Source organism: Vulpes lagopus, chromosome 2 (assembly GCF_018345385.1).
Source record: "Vulpes lagopus strain Blue_001 chromosome 2, ASM1834538v1, whole genome shotgun sequence".
In the NCBI taxonomy this organism is placed as follows: Eukaryota; Metazoa; Chordata; class Mammalia; order Carnivora; family Canidae; genus Vulpes; species Vulpes lagopus.
The window spans coordinates 136,254,787-136,276,467 of NC_054825.1; the positions used below are offsets into that span (position 1 = coordinate 136,254,787).

A 21,681-nucleotide genomic window follows, 5' to 3' on the forward strand; every position below is an offset into this window, starting at 1 on the left:
TCAAAATACACCAACCATGTAACTTAGCAAGCCCACTTCAGGTAATTACCCAGAAGAAAGGAAATCTTACTTTCACTTATAAAAACGTATACAAATCTGTATGTTAATATTTACTGGGACCTTGTTCACAATCACAAAAAGCTATGGCTAACCTAAATGTCCTTGAAGGAGTAAACAGCTAACCCAACCAGTCCATCCACACAAGAGAATATTAATATTGTTCAGCCATATAAGGAACCAGGGATAGAGACAAGCACATGGGACAAATCTCCAATGCATTACAGTAAAGGAAGATGAAAACTCAAAAGGCTATACAATGCATAATTCTGTGTATAGGACATTCTCAAAAAAGGTTCTCTATGGGAGAAAAAACATCATGGGTAGGTGCCAAGGCTGGGGTAGGGAACAGAATTAATTACACACAACAAAGGAATTTAGGGAGGTGGGGCAAGAGAAATATTCTCTAACTCCACAGTGGTGGTAGTTTACATGACTATATTCGGCTGTCCAACTCCTAGGACTGTTTGCTAGGAAGGGTCCACTTCTGTTTATATAAATTATACCTCGATAAATCTTTTTGAAATACACAGAATATCAATAATGAATATATACTGCTAGAATCCTAATTCCAAATATAAAAAATATAAATTCATAAATGTATGTAGCCTCATTTTTATTATGTTTTCTACTGTTTCTCTTTATTCTGTTGTCCCTGGAAACTAAAGTTTTATTAAAATTAAAATGTGTTAAAAATTGATTATGTGTAGTAAAATGCAACACCAGAAAGCCTGCAACTACCAAAACTTTAATAAAGATGATTCAAATGTAATTTGAAGATCATCTCAGAATACACTTTAGAAAATGTTTAAAAATATCATTCAAAGAGAACATAAAATGTGCCCCTTTAATATGAGTTGGTGAAGGTATTCAAATATTTGCTGAATGAATGAAGGAGTAGATGTAATCATTATTATTACCATTCGATAAAAGGTTCTAACCTTTTCACAAAGGTCCTTAGGAAAACACTTAAGATTACAAATGCATTTTTAGGTAGCAGATTCCCAAATGGATTTTCTAGGGAGCTCTGAGGAGGACACACATCAACAGTCCTTTTTAGCCTAAATCCTTACACCCCTGAACTGTCTGTTTGGGGTAAGCCTGCCTCCTCCCTCTCTCCCAGCTTTGAAGGGCACAGGCAGAGGTAGACGTGTCTGGCTACCTGGAAGCTGTTGCTGCTGCTGCTGCCGCTGCCACCACCACTGCCACCAACCAGAGGGATGTTACTGGCAAGCCTTCAACAAAAGAATCAGAAAAAGGGATGCAAAACAGTAAAACAAAACAAACCACTAACCAATAAAAATGGATAACAAAGTGTAAGTTTGCAAGCTACCTTGCAAACTTCACTCACCTTGAGTGAAACCTGCTCTTCTGTGTTAACTCTTCCACCCAGACCCCTGTGCCCCTACACAGGCTCAGCCTGCTGTGCTCTGGTATGAATGAAGTGTGGATTACAGATCTGGAAAACTCCCCATTCTCCTAAGTAGTGGAAGTGCAAAGCCCTCCGGCCTTTACCTAAATCAGATGCCTCCACCCAAACACATTCTGTAACTCTTGTCACAGGTTGTGCTGAGCTCTACCTTGAGCTATGGAAATATATGTATTAGCAGGAAGGAGGCGGAGAAGAGCTCCTTCCTCAAGAGAAAGAAAGGAAGTAGTACTTCAGGGTGACAGCAACAAAAGGAAAGGAAAAAGAAAGGAAAGAAGCTGACTAGCTTCTAGAAATTTCTCCTAGGAAAACTAGGTAACAGAAATTAACAGAGTATACACCATAAACAAATTAGAAGTCCTCTCCTTTCTCCAGGTTTCTGAGGGAGTTGTGGAGACAGAGCTAAAACAAACAAAAAAAAAAACATTACTTAAATATATGAAGAGAGTCTTTGCTATGAGAGAAGGGAAATTACTGCCTCTTAGAGCCTCATCAAATTGTAGCACAAAGATTAGATTATGACTGCATCACTCAATAATGTAGCCCCCTGATCCACAGTAAATGAATCAGTTAAAAACAAAACAAAAAAAGGGTGAGGGGCAGGCATACCAACATTAAGATACAGAGGAATGCATAGACTTTTGATATAAAACTGCTTTGGCTTATGTGCAACCACGGGTTTATCATATTTGTGAGAGCAGGTGAGCCAAGCCAAACAACTGCAGAAAACCAGCCTCCTTTCCCCCAAGCTTTCCCCCCACAAGCTGTGTCCCTCATGCAGCCAGTGGCCGGGGCGTTTCATAAAGCCTTTAAACTCCAGGCCCACTGCCTGGTAAAGACAATAACAAAGGTGGACTAACAATCTGATGAAAGACAAATCCACTTCAGAGCTTGTTTTTAAATTCATTCCATATAACAAACATTTAGAAAATACCAACAGTAGTCAGTTGGGAGAAAAAAAAGGGAAGCTCACCTATAAATTTATGGGAAAGCCATTTATTGAAAAAATAATGTAAAAGCTGAGCTGTTACAGAAAAATGTTTTATGCACAGAACTCATGTCAGGAAAAAAAAAAAAAAACAAAACGATTCCAGCCTCCGAGTACTACTGCCTACCTACACCAGAAATCCCACTGGAAGCGCTTGGGGCCGATGAAGTAAAATCTGGGCTTTCCTAGTTCCTCCAAAGGTAGATAGACAGGGCCTTTGGCTATAGGTAATTTTAATAAATGATCCCAGGACAGGAGTGAGACCTAAGGAAAGCGAATCAGGGAAGAACGGAAATTCAAAACAAGGATGTAACCCTGAGTTGATGACTACCGTGGACAGCTAGCTGAAACTCCCTCCGGCCGGGACCCTCTGTGGACCCTCTGTGGAGCGATGCAGAAAGCACCTCCAAAGCACCTCGTATTGCCCACCAAAGGGGCCAGAGGGGGAGGTCATGTCACTGACCTTCACCTTCACTGAGCCTGTGGGTCCAGGATTACCCCATGGGGTAGGTGTAAAAACCTCCCTCTTTGTAGTGCTCAAGTATTTAGTGAAGGGGGGGATTCCCCACCAAAAGCATTGGGAAATGCAAGAGCTTCACAGTGTGGCTGAAGGGAGGAGGTATCAAGCCTGGAGAAACACCATAGTTGTACTGGCAATGGCCAGAGAGAAAGGGGGGCGAGGGGAATGAGGGAACTGCAAGAATGCAGGCGCCCAGGAGGGACATCACTGCTTCAGCATCCTGGGGATACCTGTGCCCAAAGGAGGACAACAGGACAACTACTGCAAAATTCATAATACCTTCTCTAACAAGCCCTTTATTAGCAATTACAGAGGTAGGGTGAAAATGTGACTCTTGGATACTTAATATCTTTATGCTTTTGTTGAGAAAGTGAAGTATTTTTAATTGTATTTCAAATTTTGTGTTACTGGAAGCTGTGATATAACAGACAGGAAGGAACACACACTCACACACACACGTTTTTTATAAATACCCACATATTTTTATCTTCCAGTTTTTCTGCCTAATGGATAATTAGTTTAAAAAGACAACAAGAAAAATTACCACAGTGGCATATCTAAATCACTCTGGAACTTAAAATGGCAGTTATGAAATCTATAAGGGAAAAAGAGGGACATACGTTTTAAAACTGTCATACCGCAAGACCCTCTGCCAAAATGCCAATCTGAAATATGTGTTTGTGTGTGTGTGTGTGTGTGTGTATAATTTAAGGGCCAATCATATGACAAGGACAATAAAACAAAATGCTAAGAGTAAGAAAAAAACCCCAAAGGTATTGTCTTCCCTTTTTTAAACTAACTCAAACACACAGGATGGTAAAGGCAAAGTCATTTAAATCATTTCCTTAGTAATACAAGTAATATTTAAATAGATTTAATAGTGCTGCTCCAAACCAATGAATTATGGGTTTAAAACCTATTAAAATGTAATGTTTTTTTCCTGAGCTGAGAGGAGAGAGATTTAAATCCACTGAATTTTAATATTTCAGCTTGAGCTGCAGGAGGTAGAGAAAGTCCAAATGAACTATTCCATCAGCACCATTCAAGCATGAACATTTTAATCAGTTTTACTTCCTTGGAGTTCTCTAACACAGTTTACGCTGTCATTCTGAAAGCACTTAACACAGAGAGTGTGAAAAACCACCAAGGCTTGTTATTGCCTTCACAATTGATGGCAAATAATTTTGCAGACTTCCTATCATTAAAATGTCACTGCTAAAAATTGAGGTTCAGCATTTCTTGTGCTAACCTGCATTTCCCACAAACACCACAGCATACCTGTTCTTAAAGAATTTCTTTAAGGGTGTGTGTGTGTGTGTGTGTGTGTGCTGCACGTGCGCGTTTTTTTTAATGCATATTTCTACCTTTTTTTCCCCCTCAAAGAGTTAGGTTAAAAGAAAAGAGTGCATGGAAATCCAAAGGAACCCCACTTTCTATTTTTACAAGCCAAATGTTTTCTTTTCAAATGTTCATACTAACAAAACTTTTTTTTCCCCAATGGTGGCTTCTTTAGTGAAATTCTTCAGTGAAATTCTTATGAGGTTCCAAGCCAGTCTCCTTTATTAAGCATAACCACATTCACACAGCATGTGCTGATTATATAGTGTAATGGATTTAAAAAGCATTTTAAGATAGTCAGATGACTCAATTTAATAATACAGGAAATGAAAACATCATTTCTAATTAGATCATATTACTGATTTAAAACTACAATTTGTGTGCTGTTCCAACAGTGTGATCTTGCAGAGATTCTAATTTAAAAACACAGGGGCTAGTAGGACACATGACAAGATCAAACTAGATACATAACATTCCCTCAGCCCATTTAGGGGAACTCCGGGAAAGCTTCAAGGAAATGTGAGATATGAACAATGCAAAACAACACACAAAATTGACTGTAGAATATAACACAGGAATTTCCTAGGTTTTTTTCCTTATAAATAAAAGATAAATGATATTTAACTTATTTCAATCTATCAACAATTTTAAACTGAACATGACCTGTGAAAGAAATCATTATAACTGTGTTTCATTCCATTAAACACAACTAGCTTATTGTCAAGAGAACAAGCTGCCTCTCCAGGTTTCGGGCTCACTTCAGCATTTTGCATTTAAACTGCATGGATCACTGGTTTGGCTCATTTACCAATGAAGGTAGAATAATATTGCAGAGTTAAAAAGGTGCTTCATCAGATTTCATTAAATCTAGGAACATTTGCACTTGTCTGGATGGTATGCATACATATAAAACAGATACATATGTAGTGATAAACAAATGAAGGTCTGTCTGCAGGGGCTTTAGATGGATCTTTGTGCAGTCTTGGGAGGAAAATTTTCATTCCCTCCATGGAGAAAGTCATTGCTGACCACATTCCCAAATCCAAGTACAAAAATCTAAAATTGGCCCCTCATCACTTTTCGGTAGCAAGTCAAAATGGGGACACAGGACAGCAGGTGCACAGAAAATTCCACAATGTTCCAACTCTGAAAACTAGGGACAGAAGGCATCACAGGGGCTGAAGCAAACAAAGACCACACACCACAGAGAAGAGCAACAGCAGGAATGCATCAAGTGAGTTTGTAATGGGGCTCCTCCTTCTCACATGGCTTTTGGCTCCCTAAAACTGCTGTGTGTTTTTCTATTTCTGCAATCTTCTTTTCAGAATAGTCAGATTATGTGACTGTGACTCCATTTCTGGCTCCAACACAAATAATCTGGAATCCCCACCAGATCCACAAACAGCACGTGCTGCTTTGACAGCATGCAGCTCTGACTTCCTCAAGTAAGTTTCTAGGTCACAAAATTAAATTTGCTATATTTGAATAATTAAATCCATATATACACAATATGTCTGTCAGTAACTCGACTACAGTCTAATAAATCATCCTTTCCCTGAAAAAAGGCAATCTTGCCATCCCATTCAAAGGTATGTAAAATGAAATAGATATGAAACAGCATTAAAAATATACTTGATGTGTGAAGGGAAGGGAACCTGTTCTGAGTTTTAGATCTTCCCTCATATTTTGAGGCAACATCCAACATAAAACAATGGGTTTTTTATTTAGATTAATCTCTCCACTGTACAGACACAACTAATAAGACTCAAAAAAGAAACAAAACAGCCTTCTGTTTCCCAGAGAAAGAGCTGCCAACCATTCCTGAGGTAGGGTGGCTACTTGCATTTTAGCAGTTCATAGGAACAATGAACAAACACTAATAAGCCAGAATGACCCAGCACGCTCCTCTATCAGTTCTCCTCCTGCACACATTCTCTCCTTTCACAGCAGACAGTTGTATAGTGGGTGAGAAATGCAGGTGACCTTGCGGGGGGGGGGGGGGGGGGGGGGGTCTGGTGGCCAAAATACATCCCAATGGGAACGCAACGGGTGCTTCAGGCAAACACGACAGGAATATACATATATACCTAACTTTAAAATTAAAGCTTTTTCAACTTTTTTTAAAAAATGTAACATGCTATTTTCTGGAGTTTTATGAAATAAAAACTACTTGTGAAACGTATTCATCTCTCATCTCTCCTCCATACCCAGAGCGTAGAAAGGATACTACAGATGAGTCTACACAGCTGATTCTGATGCTGCCTTTTTTCCAAGGGCGCACTTCTGAGGAAATGAAGGGTGCCCCTTCCCATTTATGATGTCTTCCAATTTACTACCAGTATTTTCTCGTGGTCAGAGGGCCACAAAATAGAGCTCAAAATAGCCCATTAAAAAACAAGCCACAATCAGACTACTGCTCCACCACCACCGCCAGTCATCCCAGAGTTGTGATTTCCTTGTTAAAAGACAGAGGCATAATTGAAGCAATATCTTCACTTCAGATTGATTATCAGGCGACCCTTATCCGCATCTTCACTCAGCAATTTGAATTTTAATGAAAGTAAATGGAATAATTAGCATTTCAAAGTGTGTTTGATACACTGAGGGAAAAAAAAGAGAAAAGACTTTTGTGTATAATCTATATACAAAAGAAAGTATTTGGGAGGGGGCAGAGAAAGGGAAGTATAGTTGTATTGTCTTCATTAGAATAATCTAAGAAACTGCTTGTACCAGCTGCATAAATAGAGATGTGGTATGATATTGTGCTCTTTTCAGCTAAGATTTCTCACCTTTATTATACCTCACCTTATCTTATTACTTGCTACCTCAATCTGGGAGAACAAAAATCTAAGTGGAGTCTGAGGGATTGCCCAAACCCATGAATTCCAGCAGGATTTCTATGCAACATTAACACTATCATCACCAGGAAGAATTGGGCCACTGATTTTGCCAGAAGGTACACCTTTCATCTATTTATCCTACTAGAAATGGACACTAGCCCTTAAGAACCACTCCTCACAGGGGAGGAAGAGTAGCTGCGAGATACAAAAATGTACATTTTATTTCGCCAAAAACGGCATTAAGGTACTCTGTAGTTGCAGTAAGATCAAAGAAATCAGGTCATTTTAACATCAGGGCAATCTCCATCTTTTTTTCAGGCCTAGGCCAGCAACAGGAGCTGATTGCAAAGAAAAGAAATATTACGAAAAAGAACTATCTAGTCTCTTTAGGGGTGGATTTCTGGAAACATGTCAACTGGAAGTGGTGAGAACGTGATCCAAAGTTTCTGACGTAGCCATCCAATTTCACAGGAGACAGAAGGCAAAGTGCTGAATTTCACTTTGTGGTCCTCTATTGCCTTTTGCCCCTTTGATGTAACAAAATTTAAAAAGAGAGAGCAAGCGAACTGATGACACACACTAAGATCAGAGCTAAAATGGAAAGGCCACGTACCCCAATGATGGCGTTCAGTTCGGCCATGGTCACCTGCTTGGCCCGTTCCACAGCCTGCACCACTTGTTGCTGGTGCTATAATGAAGATCAGAAACAGAATACAATTATTTGCTTTCTAGTCAGTCAAGAACAGCTTTTCCTAACACGTCCTCTAACTTCAATTACATGCAAAACAGGATTTAGGGGTCTCCATATTTCAAATAAAAGCCCTGAGTGGTGGCTGACTAAACGTCTAGGGTACATTTGGGTCTCTGCTGCAGAGAAGTAACTGGGCATCGAACTATAACCCCGTGAAGGATGCTTCCCTACAACTGGCAGAAGCAGCTTAAATTTTACTTGGATGTCAGTGGTGCACTGTGGCCCAGCATCTTCCACTAATACTAACAAACACAATCCATCCCCCACCTGCTTTCTCTGTACCCCCTTTTCTCTGCCATCTACATAAAAATTCTGAAAATATTTCCTAGAAGTACTTATTTTTAAAATTTCTCCTGCTAGTTGTTACAGTAAGCACTAGAAGGCCATTTAGACTTAAATGTTTATTTTCTTCTGAAAATGTGGCAAGTGTTCATGTTTTAATTCCTGTCATGAAGGAATTATGAAGGGCTGAATATTTAAAAGAGATTAGAAATGCACAACTTTGACTAGCAGTAAAGTTTAAGGATGTTTCTTTTACACAATAGAAAACTAAAAGCTACAAGTTTCATGTATTTTTCTTTTGGAAAAACTAAGATGGACAGTTTAGGAACATCCCTCCTTCTCTATTGAGGATGCAGTTCTAAAGAGAATGACCAAGAAAGGAGTATAGGTAATTTGTGTAAATTTTTTTAAAAAATGAAGTAGAGGCACTCCTTCACTTCTGGACATATGTGAGATGTACACAAGTACTCCCAAAATATAAATATTATTCTCAACTAAATACACTCGAACATTCTACTTTCTACACCCTCGAAATTGGTCTAAAATAAGGTCTCCTTCGGACTTTTTTTCAACTAGGTTTGGTGAATGAAGACTGTACTATGAGACAGGTACTCCTCTGTGTGGCTAGGAAAAATCTTGTTTTGACTAATCCTAGTTGAGAAATGTAGCTAACTTTCTCCACTGATTTGAAGTGAATATGAAACTTTAGCTAGCATATTGCTTAATACACACAAAAAGCTAAGCCATCAATTAGATAAGAAATTCCCCCTTGAGCTACATGGTACTACACTACAAAACCTTCAAATACTTACACAGTTACTGTGATTAACTGGGGTGACCAATATTTCCACCTCCCAGATGTGTAGGGTTGGTGGGGGATGTGGAGGATGTTAAAGAAAACTGCTTTAGTTATCCACATGTGGTATTTTCACCCATGATATCCTAATAGAAATGTGTATTTTGTGCCTCTAATCCAATGTAAAGAAAAACGTCAAATAGATCACTCCATTTTAAGCTTCTAATAAACTCTAGACATTAAACTAGATACCTTTGATTTTTTTTTAATTTTAAGAGTTTTCAAAACAAGGGCTTAAGAAACAATCCCAAAGTCTAGATATCTAGCAAGCTCCCTCCATTCCCTTACTTTTTAATAAAATATTTGCCAAAGTGAAATAACTTATTTCCTTCTGTGTTTGAAGCAAGTCAAAGTCCTAAAGATTTATAAAGACACTAGAAGGAACAGAGAGGCATGCTCAATAAAAATGACCAGTAACAGCAATTTCATCTTAAAGCTACCCTAGCCAGTATGCTAACCTACTAGCACACAGTTCATGTTTAGATTTAAAGCAATTTCATTGTCCAAGTAGTGAAAAGGGACAGTACTTGGACAGCGGAGAAAAAGACAACATGTAAGGATGACTCTGGGATTTTTCTACTACTCAAAGTGAGTATATGGACAGAAACTGTTAATGAGATTTTCCACATTTTACTTTCCAACATTCAGCCATGGCTGCTCAAAACTTCAAGAAACTGAAAGCCTAAGGACCACATGAACACACATCCAACAATTGTATGATTCATTCCACATGCATCCATTCATTCAACAAAGGCCTTCTTAAGCTCTTACCGTGTCCAATTTCTGTATGTTACTGAAATATTACATACTGTATTAGTGAAATATCATCTACCTTACATTAAGCATTCAAAGAATAGTTCCGTAAGACAGATATGCAGAAAATACACCTACCTAGGGCCTTTCTGCCATGAAGATTGTTCAACTCTTGCCTCATAAACTGGACTCCAACTGCCATGATGGGCAAAGTGGCCTTAGGGCAGTGGGGATCTCTTTCTGGCTCAGCATTAAAATCAAGTGCATTTACTGAGAAAACCAGAAACACAGCAGTGAACCAGAACACTGACATCTGATGTTCCTATAGAAACTCTTGCTAAAAAGCTAAGATGACAATAGAAGTCATGATTCAGCTCCTTCGTTTCCTCTCCTGGCAGTGGCCATAGGCTAATACCACATCTGAACTCTACCTGTAGAGTTCAGGATTTTACTTCCCTATTTCTGCTTACAACTGTGAATCATCTGCTGTTTAAGGACCTTTTGAACAGAAGCTCCCTAAGGCAAAGAATGCCTCCTCCCAGTGTGCTCTGAAAGCACCAGAAACACCCAGACATTGCTCACTCAGCCACATCGTAACACTGTAAGCAGCACATCTCAGGAAAGGAGCAAACGATCACTAAAGAGAAAAAGGAACACTGGAGGAAGAACCCAAAATACTCATTAACTGACCCAAAGGTGGCATTTTTTTTCCCATTTCCAATTTTAACAAATAAGCTCTCTGACTCAGAAAATACAGCAAGTTTTTCACATCTCCTTAGAACCCTGATGGTTTTCCTGTTGCGTCTGCCATCTCTTCCCTTTTTCTTCCCCTTCCCCATCTGTTCCTCTCCTCCCACTCCACCCTGCATCTCATTTCCTCTCCCACTTCCTGCTTCTCCCCTCTGCCACCTCACCACATGTGGTGACAGTCACTCTAGACCTAATCTGCAGAAAGCAACAATCCTATAGCCCCTTATTCTCAAGCTGCTCCCTCATATAGGGGTGTGCGTTGGAACTTTTTCTACCAGTATCACCAAATAAAATGTACTAAGATTATCATCAATAAGCCTTAGGTGGGAGAGAGGGCCTCTAACTGGGATTTGGAAGAGGGGAAAAAAAAAAAAAAAGCCCAATAATTTATTCTTTAAAATACTGTGAGTTATAATTTTAAAAAAATCCTTAAAATAAAAATCTGTAATATGATTATGGTTGCACAACTCTGTAAATTTATTAAATATCACTGAATTCCACACTTAAATGAATTTTATGATATGTAAGTTGTATCAATTAAATACTGTGATTTAAGGACTACAATGATGGATGAAGGGGGAAATGCCACTAAAATGAAATTATATACAGTAAATCACTTGCCTACTTTCATCATAAAATTTGTTGCATTTGTTTAGGAAAAGTCTCGAGAATAACGTTTTCAACAAGAAAGAGACTGAAACAACAGAAGTCATCAGTCCAACAAAGCCTGCTAAGAAACAGACCGTTAACAAACCACAACACGTTGTACAACAGGTATTTAATGTATGTTTTGGGGAAGAGATGACAATGACCATACCTGCTGTGCCAATACTTTAGGGCATGGCAACAGACACAGTACTTCCAATGAAAAGAAAAAACCCCTACACTACAACTTAGAATTTTTCTTTAATACCCAACCCCCTTCCCTTACCTCCCTCATTGATAGGGGTTAGTAAAGAGGTAGTGGGGAGTTAAAGGCAGAGGTAGGAAAATGAAGTAGGATTTCTATAAACGAACAACATTAACATTCCTGACCTGTGAAATGAGAAAGCAAGCACTTGGAATAATGGCCCCACTACTCCTCAGAGAACTCCCAGACACAGAGCATCATATACTCTACAGGAAAGCAGGATATAAAATGCTAGGGAGTTTCTAGGAAGGAGTGCCCAGCATACTTCCTGGACCATCAGGAAAGGTTTTGTTTTCTTATTCATTCATTCAGTTACATATTAAGAACCTACTGTGCGTGCCAGGCAACTGGGGCAAGAACTAAGACGGACTCATGAACAAGACACTCAGTGAATGAATAATCCTCACGAGGTTCAAAGGCTCAGTAATTACAACCGGAGGATAATTTCCATGAAGAAAATTACAAGCTGCCATGCAATCACTTATGGGGGAGACACCTCATGGAATCTGGGGGCCGAGGGAACATTCCCTCTGGAAGCCGGCCCAATGGAGACATGAAGGATGTCCAAGAGTTCTGTGGATGAAGCAAGGAGAAAAGAATGCCAGGCAGAGAGAAAAGCGTGGGCAAGGTCCCTGGAGGAGAAAGGAGCTTGTCTGTCAAGGAAGAGAACGAACGTGTATGGCTGCAGGAGAAGAATAGGGGAAGGGGAAAAGCTGTGAGAGATGGAACAAGGTCGGATTAAAAGCCTCCTTAGGCATGGCAAGACACACATGCAAAAACTTTAAAGGGGACGAAATATTCACAAAAAGGACAACATAGGCAAGTGCCTGAAGTCCTGTGGGTACAGCCAGGGCATACTCCATAGAACCATGTACTAGTGGAAGTGAAATCTGTAAGGCAGGAGGAGGCCAAATGCTGACAGGCTTTGCACGACATGAAAACTTGGGACTTTATCCTGGTAAGACATAAAAAAAGGAAAGAAAGAAAGAAAAGAAAGAAAAGAAAGAAAGAAAGAAAAGAAAGAAAGAAAGAAAGAAAGAAAAGAAAGAAAGAAAGAAAGAAAGAAAGAAAGAAAGAAAGAAAGAAAGAAAGAAAGAAATTTGATTGATTGAGAAAGAGAGAGAAAGAGAGAGAGAGCATGCGCACATGAGCGGGAGGAGCAGAGGGAGAGGGACAATCTCAGGCAGACTCGTGCTTAGCGTGGAGTCTGATGAGGGACTTGATCTTACAACCCAAGCTGAAATCAAGAGTCAGATGCTAAACCGACTGCGCTACCCAGGTGCCCCCTGGTAAGGCATTTTTTTTGTCAAAAATTTGAAAGCAGCCGAGTGCTATCAGTTCTGCATTTTAGTAAGATAAGACCTAGGATGGTAAGAATACTAAAGAAGCTGGATGACAGGAAGGTGGACCAACAGGAGGGAGGACAGGTAGAAGGCTAATGCAATACTCTACGGTGAAAGATAAACTTGAATTTGGACCAACTGCCCTTCCTGCTCACAGAACTCATTATCCACATGTACATAAAAAGCCACTCGCTCAGAACTGGTAAAGGCCTCTAGAAATCACGAGACCCCAATGGTAGTAGTGCCCAAGCACTGTAACAAACTGACCAACAAAAGACTCTCTACCTTTCCAAAAGCCTACTACAGATTTCTAAATGCTGCCCTGGCTGACTGGATTGGGATGGCAGTGTTGCAAAAGCCATTATTATATCCAGCAGATAAGTTTCCTCTGTCACACCCTACCCAAGTAGTCCGTCAGTCTCTGCTTGATCATACCTTCTGGAAGGGAACTCACTACCTCATAACAAACTTTTTCTATGTGGGGATAATGGCTCTAATACTAGAGCCATTAGAAATCTACCTCTCATAACTTCTTCCCACTAGACCCAGTCTTGCCTCTACGTTCTTCCCCACTGGCGCCCACTTCAATACATGAATATGGCATGTTTGTTTTTACTTTCTCAATTTCAGGTTAAACAAACCACAGGAGGCTCCTGTGGTTTCCACAGGCCACTGGCTCTATGCCACTCATCCTCTGGCCACTCCTTGATCATGCTCTAGGTGGCAAGACAGAATATTCTAGGGATGGCTAAGCAGGTCAAATGTGAGTGAAAGTGTCACTCCATGCCCAGTGAGTCAGGGTAAAATCCTACTGAGCCTTTTTTAGCAATTCTACCAAGTGTACTGGTACAAATAAGCTTTAAATTCAAATCAGCCTTTCCTAACAGTATCCCAAGAAATGGTCAGTCCCACAAGAAATTAGGTATCACTTAAAACAAAACAAAACAAACAAACAAACAAAAAAACCCCACTGGGCTTAATTTGGCTAACATCTGGTAAATGGCAGGTCTTCTCTGAGCTTCAAATCTCAGGGACTGAATATGTTTGCAGGGTTTTCCAAACAATTTTGGCTGTGGAACTTGGGATTAAAGCTTGGGAAGTGCTGCCTGAAGCTTTTTCCTACTGACCACTGAGCCTCACCTTCTTCTGTTTTCACCCACATGAGGACAGAGCATTCTTGCCTGATCTATCCAATAAGCTCTCAAGTCCGTGCTTTCCAACAGAACTTTCTGCAGTGTTGGAAATGTTCTAAATCTTTGCTGACAATATGGCGGCCACTAGCCACATACAGGTGGGCACTGAGCACTTGAAATGGGGCTAATGTGTCACTGGGAAATTTAATTTGCAATTTTATTGGAGTTTGATTAATTTTAATTTAAATAGCCACAAATGGCTATGGCTACCATTTTAGATATCACAAACTCTACTTCATCAAAGTATTTCAAAGCTTAGCTCCAGTAATAATAATACAGTTGCCACCTAACTGAAAGTCAAAGAAAAAATACGGTTTCTCAAACGCACTTTAATTTTTTGACACATAAGGGTTGGCACTGTTGCCTCTGAAAGCCTATACTGAAATCTGCAGAGACGTTCTCCCTCCTGCGAATCATCTACTTGCTGAGGGCAAGGAGGCCATAATGCCACCATAAGGATCTTACCAAATCTGCAACTGTCACCAAAATGCACATCACACGGATCAAGTCAATTGGCCAAACCATGAATGTGGGACAGAATTATGCTCCCTGGTGCCTCATTCAGTATTGCAAGAAAAAAAACAGATTTTAAATGAAAGGTTGTCCAATGTGAGAATCAAAAAATGGACAAAATCCATTAAAGCCCCAAGGTAGGTGTATTAGTCATTCTAGGACATTCCTTATATATACAGCACTGTCATAACACATTACCAGCACTGACAAAATGGCCCTGACTGGAGTGCAGACGTGTCCTGTGAAGGCTGCTGGCATTTAATGAACAATCTCTGAAGATGGTCTTACGGGTGTCACTGCATCCTTATCAGGGGATCTCTGGTGATTTCAGCCAAGCTCACCTACATCAAACCATGTTATCACAAGCCATTGGTTCCTTACAAAGTTAACAAGCAATAAGACGAGTTAACCTGGTGCCATTATGAGGCGAGAACACTGCCACCAGTGCATGTAACCACTGTATTTTGTTCATTTCCTCCCTCAGGCACAATATGAAAGTGACTGATCACATTTTTCAACTTCCACTTTACAATTATTCTAAACATGCGAAATGTGGTTCAGAGCAATTCAGTTCCATTATTAACCCAGGTACCAAAAACACAGCATTTAAGATACAATCATATCACAGAAGGAGTTTGTCTTCCATCAAATTAAAAGGACCAAATTTATGATATGTCCAAAATAGAAAGTCAGGTATCATAGCTACTCTTGGAATGGAAGTGGAATTTATAAATAAACATGCATTATCACCATTATCTACTTGTGTATTCTTCTCTACTATTTAAATACAATGGAGAACATCCAAATAAATCTACACAATTCTAGAGGAAAACACTATTTGGTTCTACTCATTAGTTAGGTTAACAGGGTAACGAAAACCAAGTTTTGAGTTAAAATTAAATGTGTACCAGAAAATATTCAAGTTGGAATACTCTCTTTTCTCTATGTAAATACAAGAATAAAAATAAAAGGCTTAGAAATTTCACTCTTAATTTCCCTTTTACAACCTAAAATTTTGAATGACCAGAGAACTATTGTTAAATGCGGTCAAAAAAAGCATTTAAATTCTTTATTTCATTTACTAAATCAGTATTTTCACATGCAATGAAAGAACAGCTGCTGACTGGTAAGCCCAGGCCCCAAAACAGGGGGCTCCGCCATCACTTGCCTTGGTTGTGAGAGGACAAGTCTATAGGGCTCCTCCACCAACCGTAAAGCAGTTCTGCTTCCACTTAAATAACTCAAAAAAGAAGTTTGTTTTTCTAGATAGCTTCATGGGCAAAACAGAGACCACATCTAGAACTGCTGTTCCTTCAGAGGTGAGCTCTACAGGTTGAACACCTTGAAGTGCTGTCACCATTTGGAGATTGCTTGCTGGTTGGGGAGAGACAGGTGTTTGCTAAACTGGAAAATTAATTTTTGGAGCTAGAAGAGAATCACCCTTGGGGCTACCTAATATGCCTCACTGAGATTTTTAGCTGATTCACAGCCCTGGCTTCAGTTTTAATTTACACTTTTTTCCTCTATAAGAAGGACATAGGAGAGGAAGATAACCAATTCATTCTTCTAAAGGCAATGACTAAAAAGGGCAGGGAGGACTGGTCTCAGGTCTTCTCAAAAAAGAAACTCAAGAGCGTTGTGGCTACTGCTGCAGCAACCACTACCCCTACCTATATCAAGAGGAGCTTACTCTGTGCTACACTGCACATGTATAATCCCAAGTGATCCTCAAAGTAACTGTATGCATCCCATGCTATAACTAATGTACAGATGAGGAAACTGAGGCTTACAGAGGCGAACCACTTGCTAAAATGTCACCCAGCTTTACTTGGCTAAAGTAAGCCATGTAATTTGTAGCAGGGAGGCCAGGGCTTGACCCAGATCCAACTGTCATTATTCTGGCATTTCTTGCTTATGGAACTGCCAATGGGGAGTTGATTATTTATAGCTCCTCCCCTGCAAAGGAGACCCAAAGCAGGAGATTTGATTGATACATTAAGATTTGCCTTTTAAAGAAAAAATCTGAGGGCAACAAATATAGATCAGTTTTACCCATTCCTAAAAGCCAAAAGAAAGTGGGAGAAAAAAACAGCTTAGACAGGTGAGGACTCACTCATGAGGTTTCTTTAAATTCTGGTATTAGGGATCCTATAAAAGTTTTAGAACTATATGTGAGGAATGCCTGGGTGGCTCAGTTGGTTAAGTGTCGGACTCATGATTTCAGGTCATGATCTCAGTCGTGAGATGGAGCCCTGCATCAGGCACCATACAGAGTGTGGAGCCTGCTTAAGATTCTCTCTCCCCCTCTCCTTCCGCCCCTCCCTCTTCTACTTATGCCAATGCGGTAAGCTCGCGCGCTCGCTCTCGCTCGCTCTCTCTCTCTCTCTCTCTCTCTAAAGGAAACAAAACTATGTGATACTTTAATGACAAAAGTTTGCAGTTATCTTTGTCTAATGCCTGGTACTTTGGAAGTAGTCATATATGAGTTCAACAAGCACATCATTAAAATATAAATTGGCTATAACTCTAAAAAATGTTTTTGTGAAATCTACCAGGAATATATTTTTTCCTATGATTGTTTCCGGCAATCCATAGTCATATTTCAAATGCTTCTGAACTACAATTATACAACTTATTTCTTTAAAAAAAAAAAAAAAAAAAACCCTGGCAGTTCAAAATAAATTTATTTAATAATTGTCAGTATATTTTTTAAATTTTAGAAAATGTGGTATACTAGCCCCAAGCAGCATTAAGCAGGTCATTAATAAGCACACGGGGACTAAATTAACAACGGACCTCTCAAAGCATGTGAATTCACCTCTCCTCCTTATCAAACTCCCAAAAAAATCCCTCCCACCACTATCCTATACCTTATGTATCAGTTTTCAGGGAATGTTTTTCTTTTTTCTAAATACAATCATTTAATTTTTAAATAAAACATTTTAAAATAAATTCTAATGCCACAGCTGCTGTTTTGGCAGTGAGACTGTCACACAGAGAGCCGGTGTTAAAAGATCAGATTAAGAGCCTTCAGTCCTGGCACCGAGTGACGCTAGCAGCCATGCAAGAGTGATTTTCCATGCCTCTGAAGAGACAGGAAATAGAATTCATCTTCCTCTAATAACCTGCCTCCTCCCCTCCCTCCAGATTACGGTCCATCTGGCCTCAGGATAGAAGCGAAGAGTCTGATGCTCACTGAATGCCCAGGAGATGAAACGAGGTGGGCAATGCTCAGGCACAAAACATCAGAGAGGCCTGGATTGGACAGGAACAAACATGTCTATGGCCCACACATTAAAAGATAGACACACACACATTAAAAAATTGAAAAAAAGAAGAGCCAATTAGATCCAAAGTAAGCAGAAGATATATACAGAATTAGCATTTAGAAAACCACGACACAGGTCATTCATTACACACAAATAAAGTATTTCAACTAAAATGCCAACAAATGTATTGGAGGAATAAACAGTAAGGGATGAGATCACAGGCTCTCTTCCTAGCCTCAGGCAGAGAAAAGAGCATTTCCCCGTGGCCTTACTGTGCGGGGTACAACTTCCTTAGCTAATTCATTCCAGTCCAGTCTTGTTCGGCACCATGACCATTACACATTCTCTTCCTACTGGGCTTGCTCATACAAACAATGTAACTCAGGTGGGAAAACAACCAATTTGTAAATCAGCTCTACCAACACCCCCAAGACCTCTTTCCACTTCTGCATATAACCCCACAGATCCTGCAAAAATGCCACGGGAGCTTTAAGCTACACCAGTGACTATAGACAGGGGTCTATGCCTGCAAATACCCGGTTATAGTTCAAATTCCTCCATCTACCTTGGGGTGTAACACCTCAGCATGGTTACAGCCCTGCGGGTTATGCGCACATTCTTCCCAAGCCTCTATCCCCATAAAGCAGAACTGCTGCAACTAAGAAGAAACACACACTGGTCTGGATTGGCCAGGCTTCCTAAAGAAATGCAAACAGGCCTTTCTACTCTCCCTCATCACTCTGCCCAATCTAGTCATCACAAGCAAATCCTGAGCAGAAATAGGCAAATAGGGATACAGCGAGTAGTGGTTTTGTGGTCATAGCTAAAGGGGGGAGAAAGACAACTCATCTATTGTTATTTGTGGTCCAGAAGACCATTTGAATTCAGGATGTTAACTTAGGTCCATGGTTTGTGAATATGAGCACCTCAGTGGGATATGTATCTGACGAAAGGTACCCATGGTTACCGAGGTCTAACTCAGTTCAAACCAAATAAGAAGTCACATAGGAATCCACACTATCTACGAGGCACACCCCTGCTCAAATACTCGTTGCAGGCTAACATCATCAGCACATACCTAGGGAGGGCCAGGCAGATGGACAGCTCTCCTGGAGAGCAGTGTCGTGGCACACCTAAAGAAGTGAAGGGGAGGAGGAAAGTAACTCAGTGCCTTCTAGCCTACGACACAATGCTCGATGGCTGAGACATGCAAATATTTCATTAGTTAGCTTCTTACCCTCTCATAGATGATCTTACCTAAGCAAGTGATGGATTCAGTAATTCAGAAGCAAAAATGATCTCTTCTAGTGCTTTAACCTAAATTTTGTGACCGAAAGCAAGCGAGCAAACATAAGAAGGGGAAAAAGCCACGAGGAAGCCACCACGCACTAGAAATGCACTTTCTCATTCCAACAGGAGTGTGTCTGCGGACAGCACACGCTTCCACTGCTGCTGAACAAACAGCAGCAGGTGCGCTACACAACAGGCCTCGGCAATGTGTGTGCAAAGTCAGTGGTACTCAGAGCCTGAGTCCAGAGTCCATACTGCATATCTTTTTCCAAGTGCAAGCACAATGGTAAGACTTCATCAGGTAGTAAGTAACTTTTTTAAAGCAGCTAGCCAAAAGTTACATTAGTTTGTAGTTAACTATGTAAAGCACTTTCTATGGAGGTGTCTTCTGCCAACTCTTAATGTCCAGTAACAAAAGTGTAGAGCAAACCCTTCTGGGGAGTATTTCAATCCACCCTATTAGATGCCATTGTGGAAAACAGTCATCATTCTGAGCAACACTACATTGTCCAAGGACAGCAAAATATTTAAACAATTGAATTTTGCTTCACACATTAGAAAATGTTCCGTTATATGAACACAATTCGATTCCACTGAATGTTAATAAGGTGTAGAAGTTGGAATGTGAACACTGTATCTTAGAAATGTGCCATACAAACACCAAGAGCCTCACAAGGCTAAAGAGTCAGTTCTACAATCCCTATTCTGCAAAACCACCAAAATGGCACCTTCTAGCCCAGCGCCTCAAACCAACTGCCTTACCTCTTGGGACAGGAAAGGAATGACTTGTGCACAGATAGCATTCAGCCTCTTGACAATCTCTGCCTGCATAAAAAAAAAAAAAAAAAAAGGAAAGGAAAGCAATAAAGAGAACAGTCAGCTGGTTACAAATTCCCAAAATATTAACAGGATGATATTAAAACACACTTTATATTCTGGCTGGCGTATTTCCTAAGGAAGAGGAAAACTCTCATCAGCAAGCCCATTAAAAGGAGGCAGTGACAACAGTGCCACATTAATAGCACAATTTATTAACCAGCATTCATCTTAAAAAGTCAACCTGCAAGCACCAGGACAACATAAAAAGGAATTTAATTCTCATGACTAGAAATCAGTTTTCAAAAGCCTTCAACAGGACCCTTGTTCATTCTAATGTGGTTTTCCCTAAAACCTCAAGTTTTCAGGAGTTTTCATAGTAAAGATATGTTCTTCTCTCCATCTCAAATTCTTTCAGTTAGTAACTCATTGGAGTCTACATTTGTGGCCTCTGCTTCATAGGAATCCACATTATCTACGAGGCACACCCCTGCTCCCCCAATCTCCCAAAAGAATAGCACCCAACCAACCCCAAAAAAGTTGATTAACTCAGATCCTTAGTTCTACACTGTGGGGGAACAGAATATATTCTTCAATCATGAAAATTTCCAAATGTGTCCCACCATCATAAAATTTTCCTGTACTTAGCAGAAAGGGACCTGTATTTGCATGGAAACTAATCTTAGGAACATAACTTATTCTTGAACACCACACATGTGCAAAGCCCCAGCAACCAGATAAGAGATGGTTTATTCTCTAATAATTTTTTTAAGTCTAGAAATTGCCTATCAATAGGATGCTATAATTAAGTTAAAAAAAATTTAAAAAGAAAGAAATGCCACCACACTAACTTTTCTCTGAAAATCTACCCAGAGCTTCGCTGATGTTCATCTTAATTTGTATTATCAGATGGCTCCTTATATCCTTCAGGGTGGGACATGTAAAATGCATGGTTTTTCTACACACATACATGCAAAGTAGCTTAGATTGTAAATGATAGGATGGGGTGAAGGACAGGCAAGAAGTGTTGAGAGGCAGAAAATGTAAAGCAATTACTATTCCTGAGACATTCTTAAAATAAATTCCATCCAGGGTCAGTTTCTCATTTTATAAGAGGACAAAAATGCTCTTTTTCTTGCTAAGTCATTATCCGAATGACAGCGACATTCTCCTTGTGCAATCTAGGTTTCCTTCTTTCATCAGCAACCCTTTTGACTTTGCGGCTATGCAATCTTTTAAATGCCAGCACCTTAAAAACTTTGCCAGCTAAGAGAAAACACAAATTCACCATAAAGGAAGTTTCAAACCTAAGCTTTCCCTCCTGGTCTGCATTCCCTAACAGGAGGGACAAAAACCCAGCACCAATAACGCGGGCGATGAATAAGGCCCCAACTGTGCTGACCTGATTTAATTTACTGCACTGGCCCCATGGAGCATTTAGCCATCCTTTAAGAATGCTTAAACCACCATGAAAAGCTGCAATGGGAATCACCAAACCACTCTCCACCTGGACGGACATACCACAGTGGTTATGGGTGAAATTCCAGCGTGAGCTGAGAAAATAGAGTAGCAATCACCAGACCCAAAGCACTGCATCTCAAAGGCATTTGGTTGTTAAGCTTTTTGTAGGGAGAGGTGGAGGGGGAGAGAATAAAAGATAATGAGACACTTTGGGGCAGACCAAACTGATGATTCTAATGCTTAGAACCATCTGCCAAGCATATTTTCCTCATTATGTTGTTTACATAAATAAAATAGTCCCTTGCTAGGAGGGTTTAAAAAT

The 21,681-nt window shown here is 40.0% G+C and overlaps 1 protein-coding gene across 10 annotated transcripts in view; it reads right to left on the reverse strand.

The window, feature by feature from the left end:
* TLE4 (TLE family member 4, transcriptional corepressor) overlaps positions 1-21,681 on the reverse strand; it is a 142,156-nt gene that overhangs the window by 86,893 nt on the left and 33,582 nt on the right. For 4 of the 10 annotated variants that reach the window (XM_041744959.1, XM_041744958.1, XM_041744961.1 and 1 more), the window contains exons 5-6: positions 19,845-19,907; positions 7,786-7,860 (exon numbers count right to left, since the gene is read on the reverse strand). The exons of 1 other annotated variant lie outside the window; for it this stretch is intronic. In XM_041744959.1, the coding sequence (XP_041600893.1) occupies positions 7,786-7,860; positions 19,845-19,907 (138 nt within the window). The remainder of the gene's footprint in view (positions 1-7,785; positions 7,861-19,844; positions 19,908-21,681) is intronic. 5 more of the 10 variants (XM_041744964.1, XM_041744963.1, XM_041744965.1 and 2 more) reach the window with 2 other exon arrangements.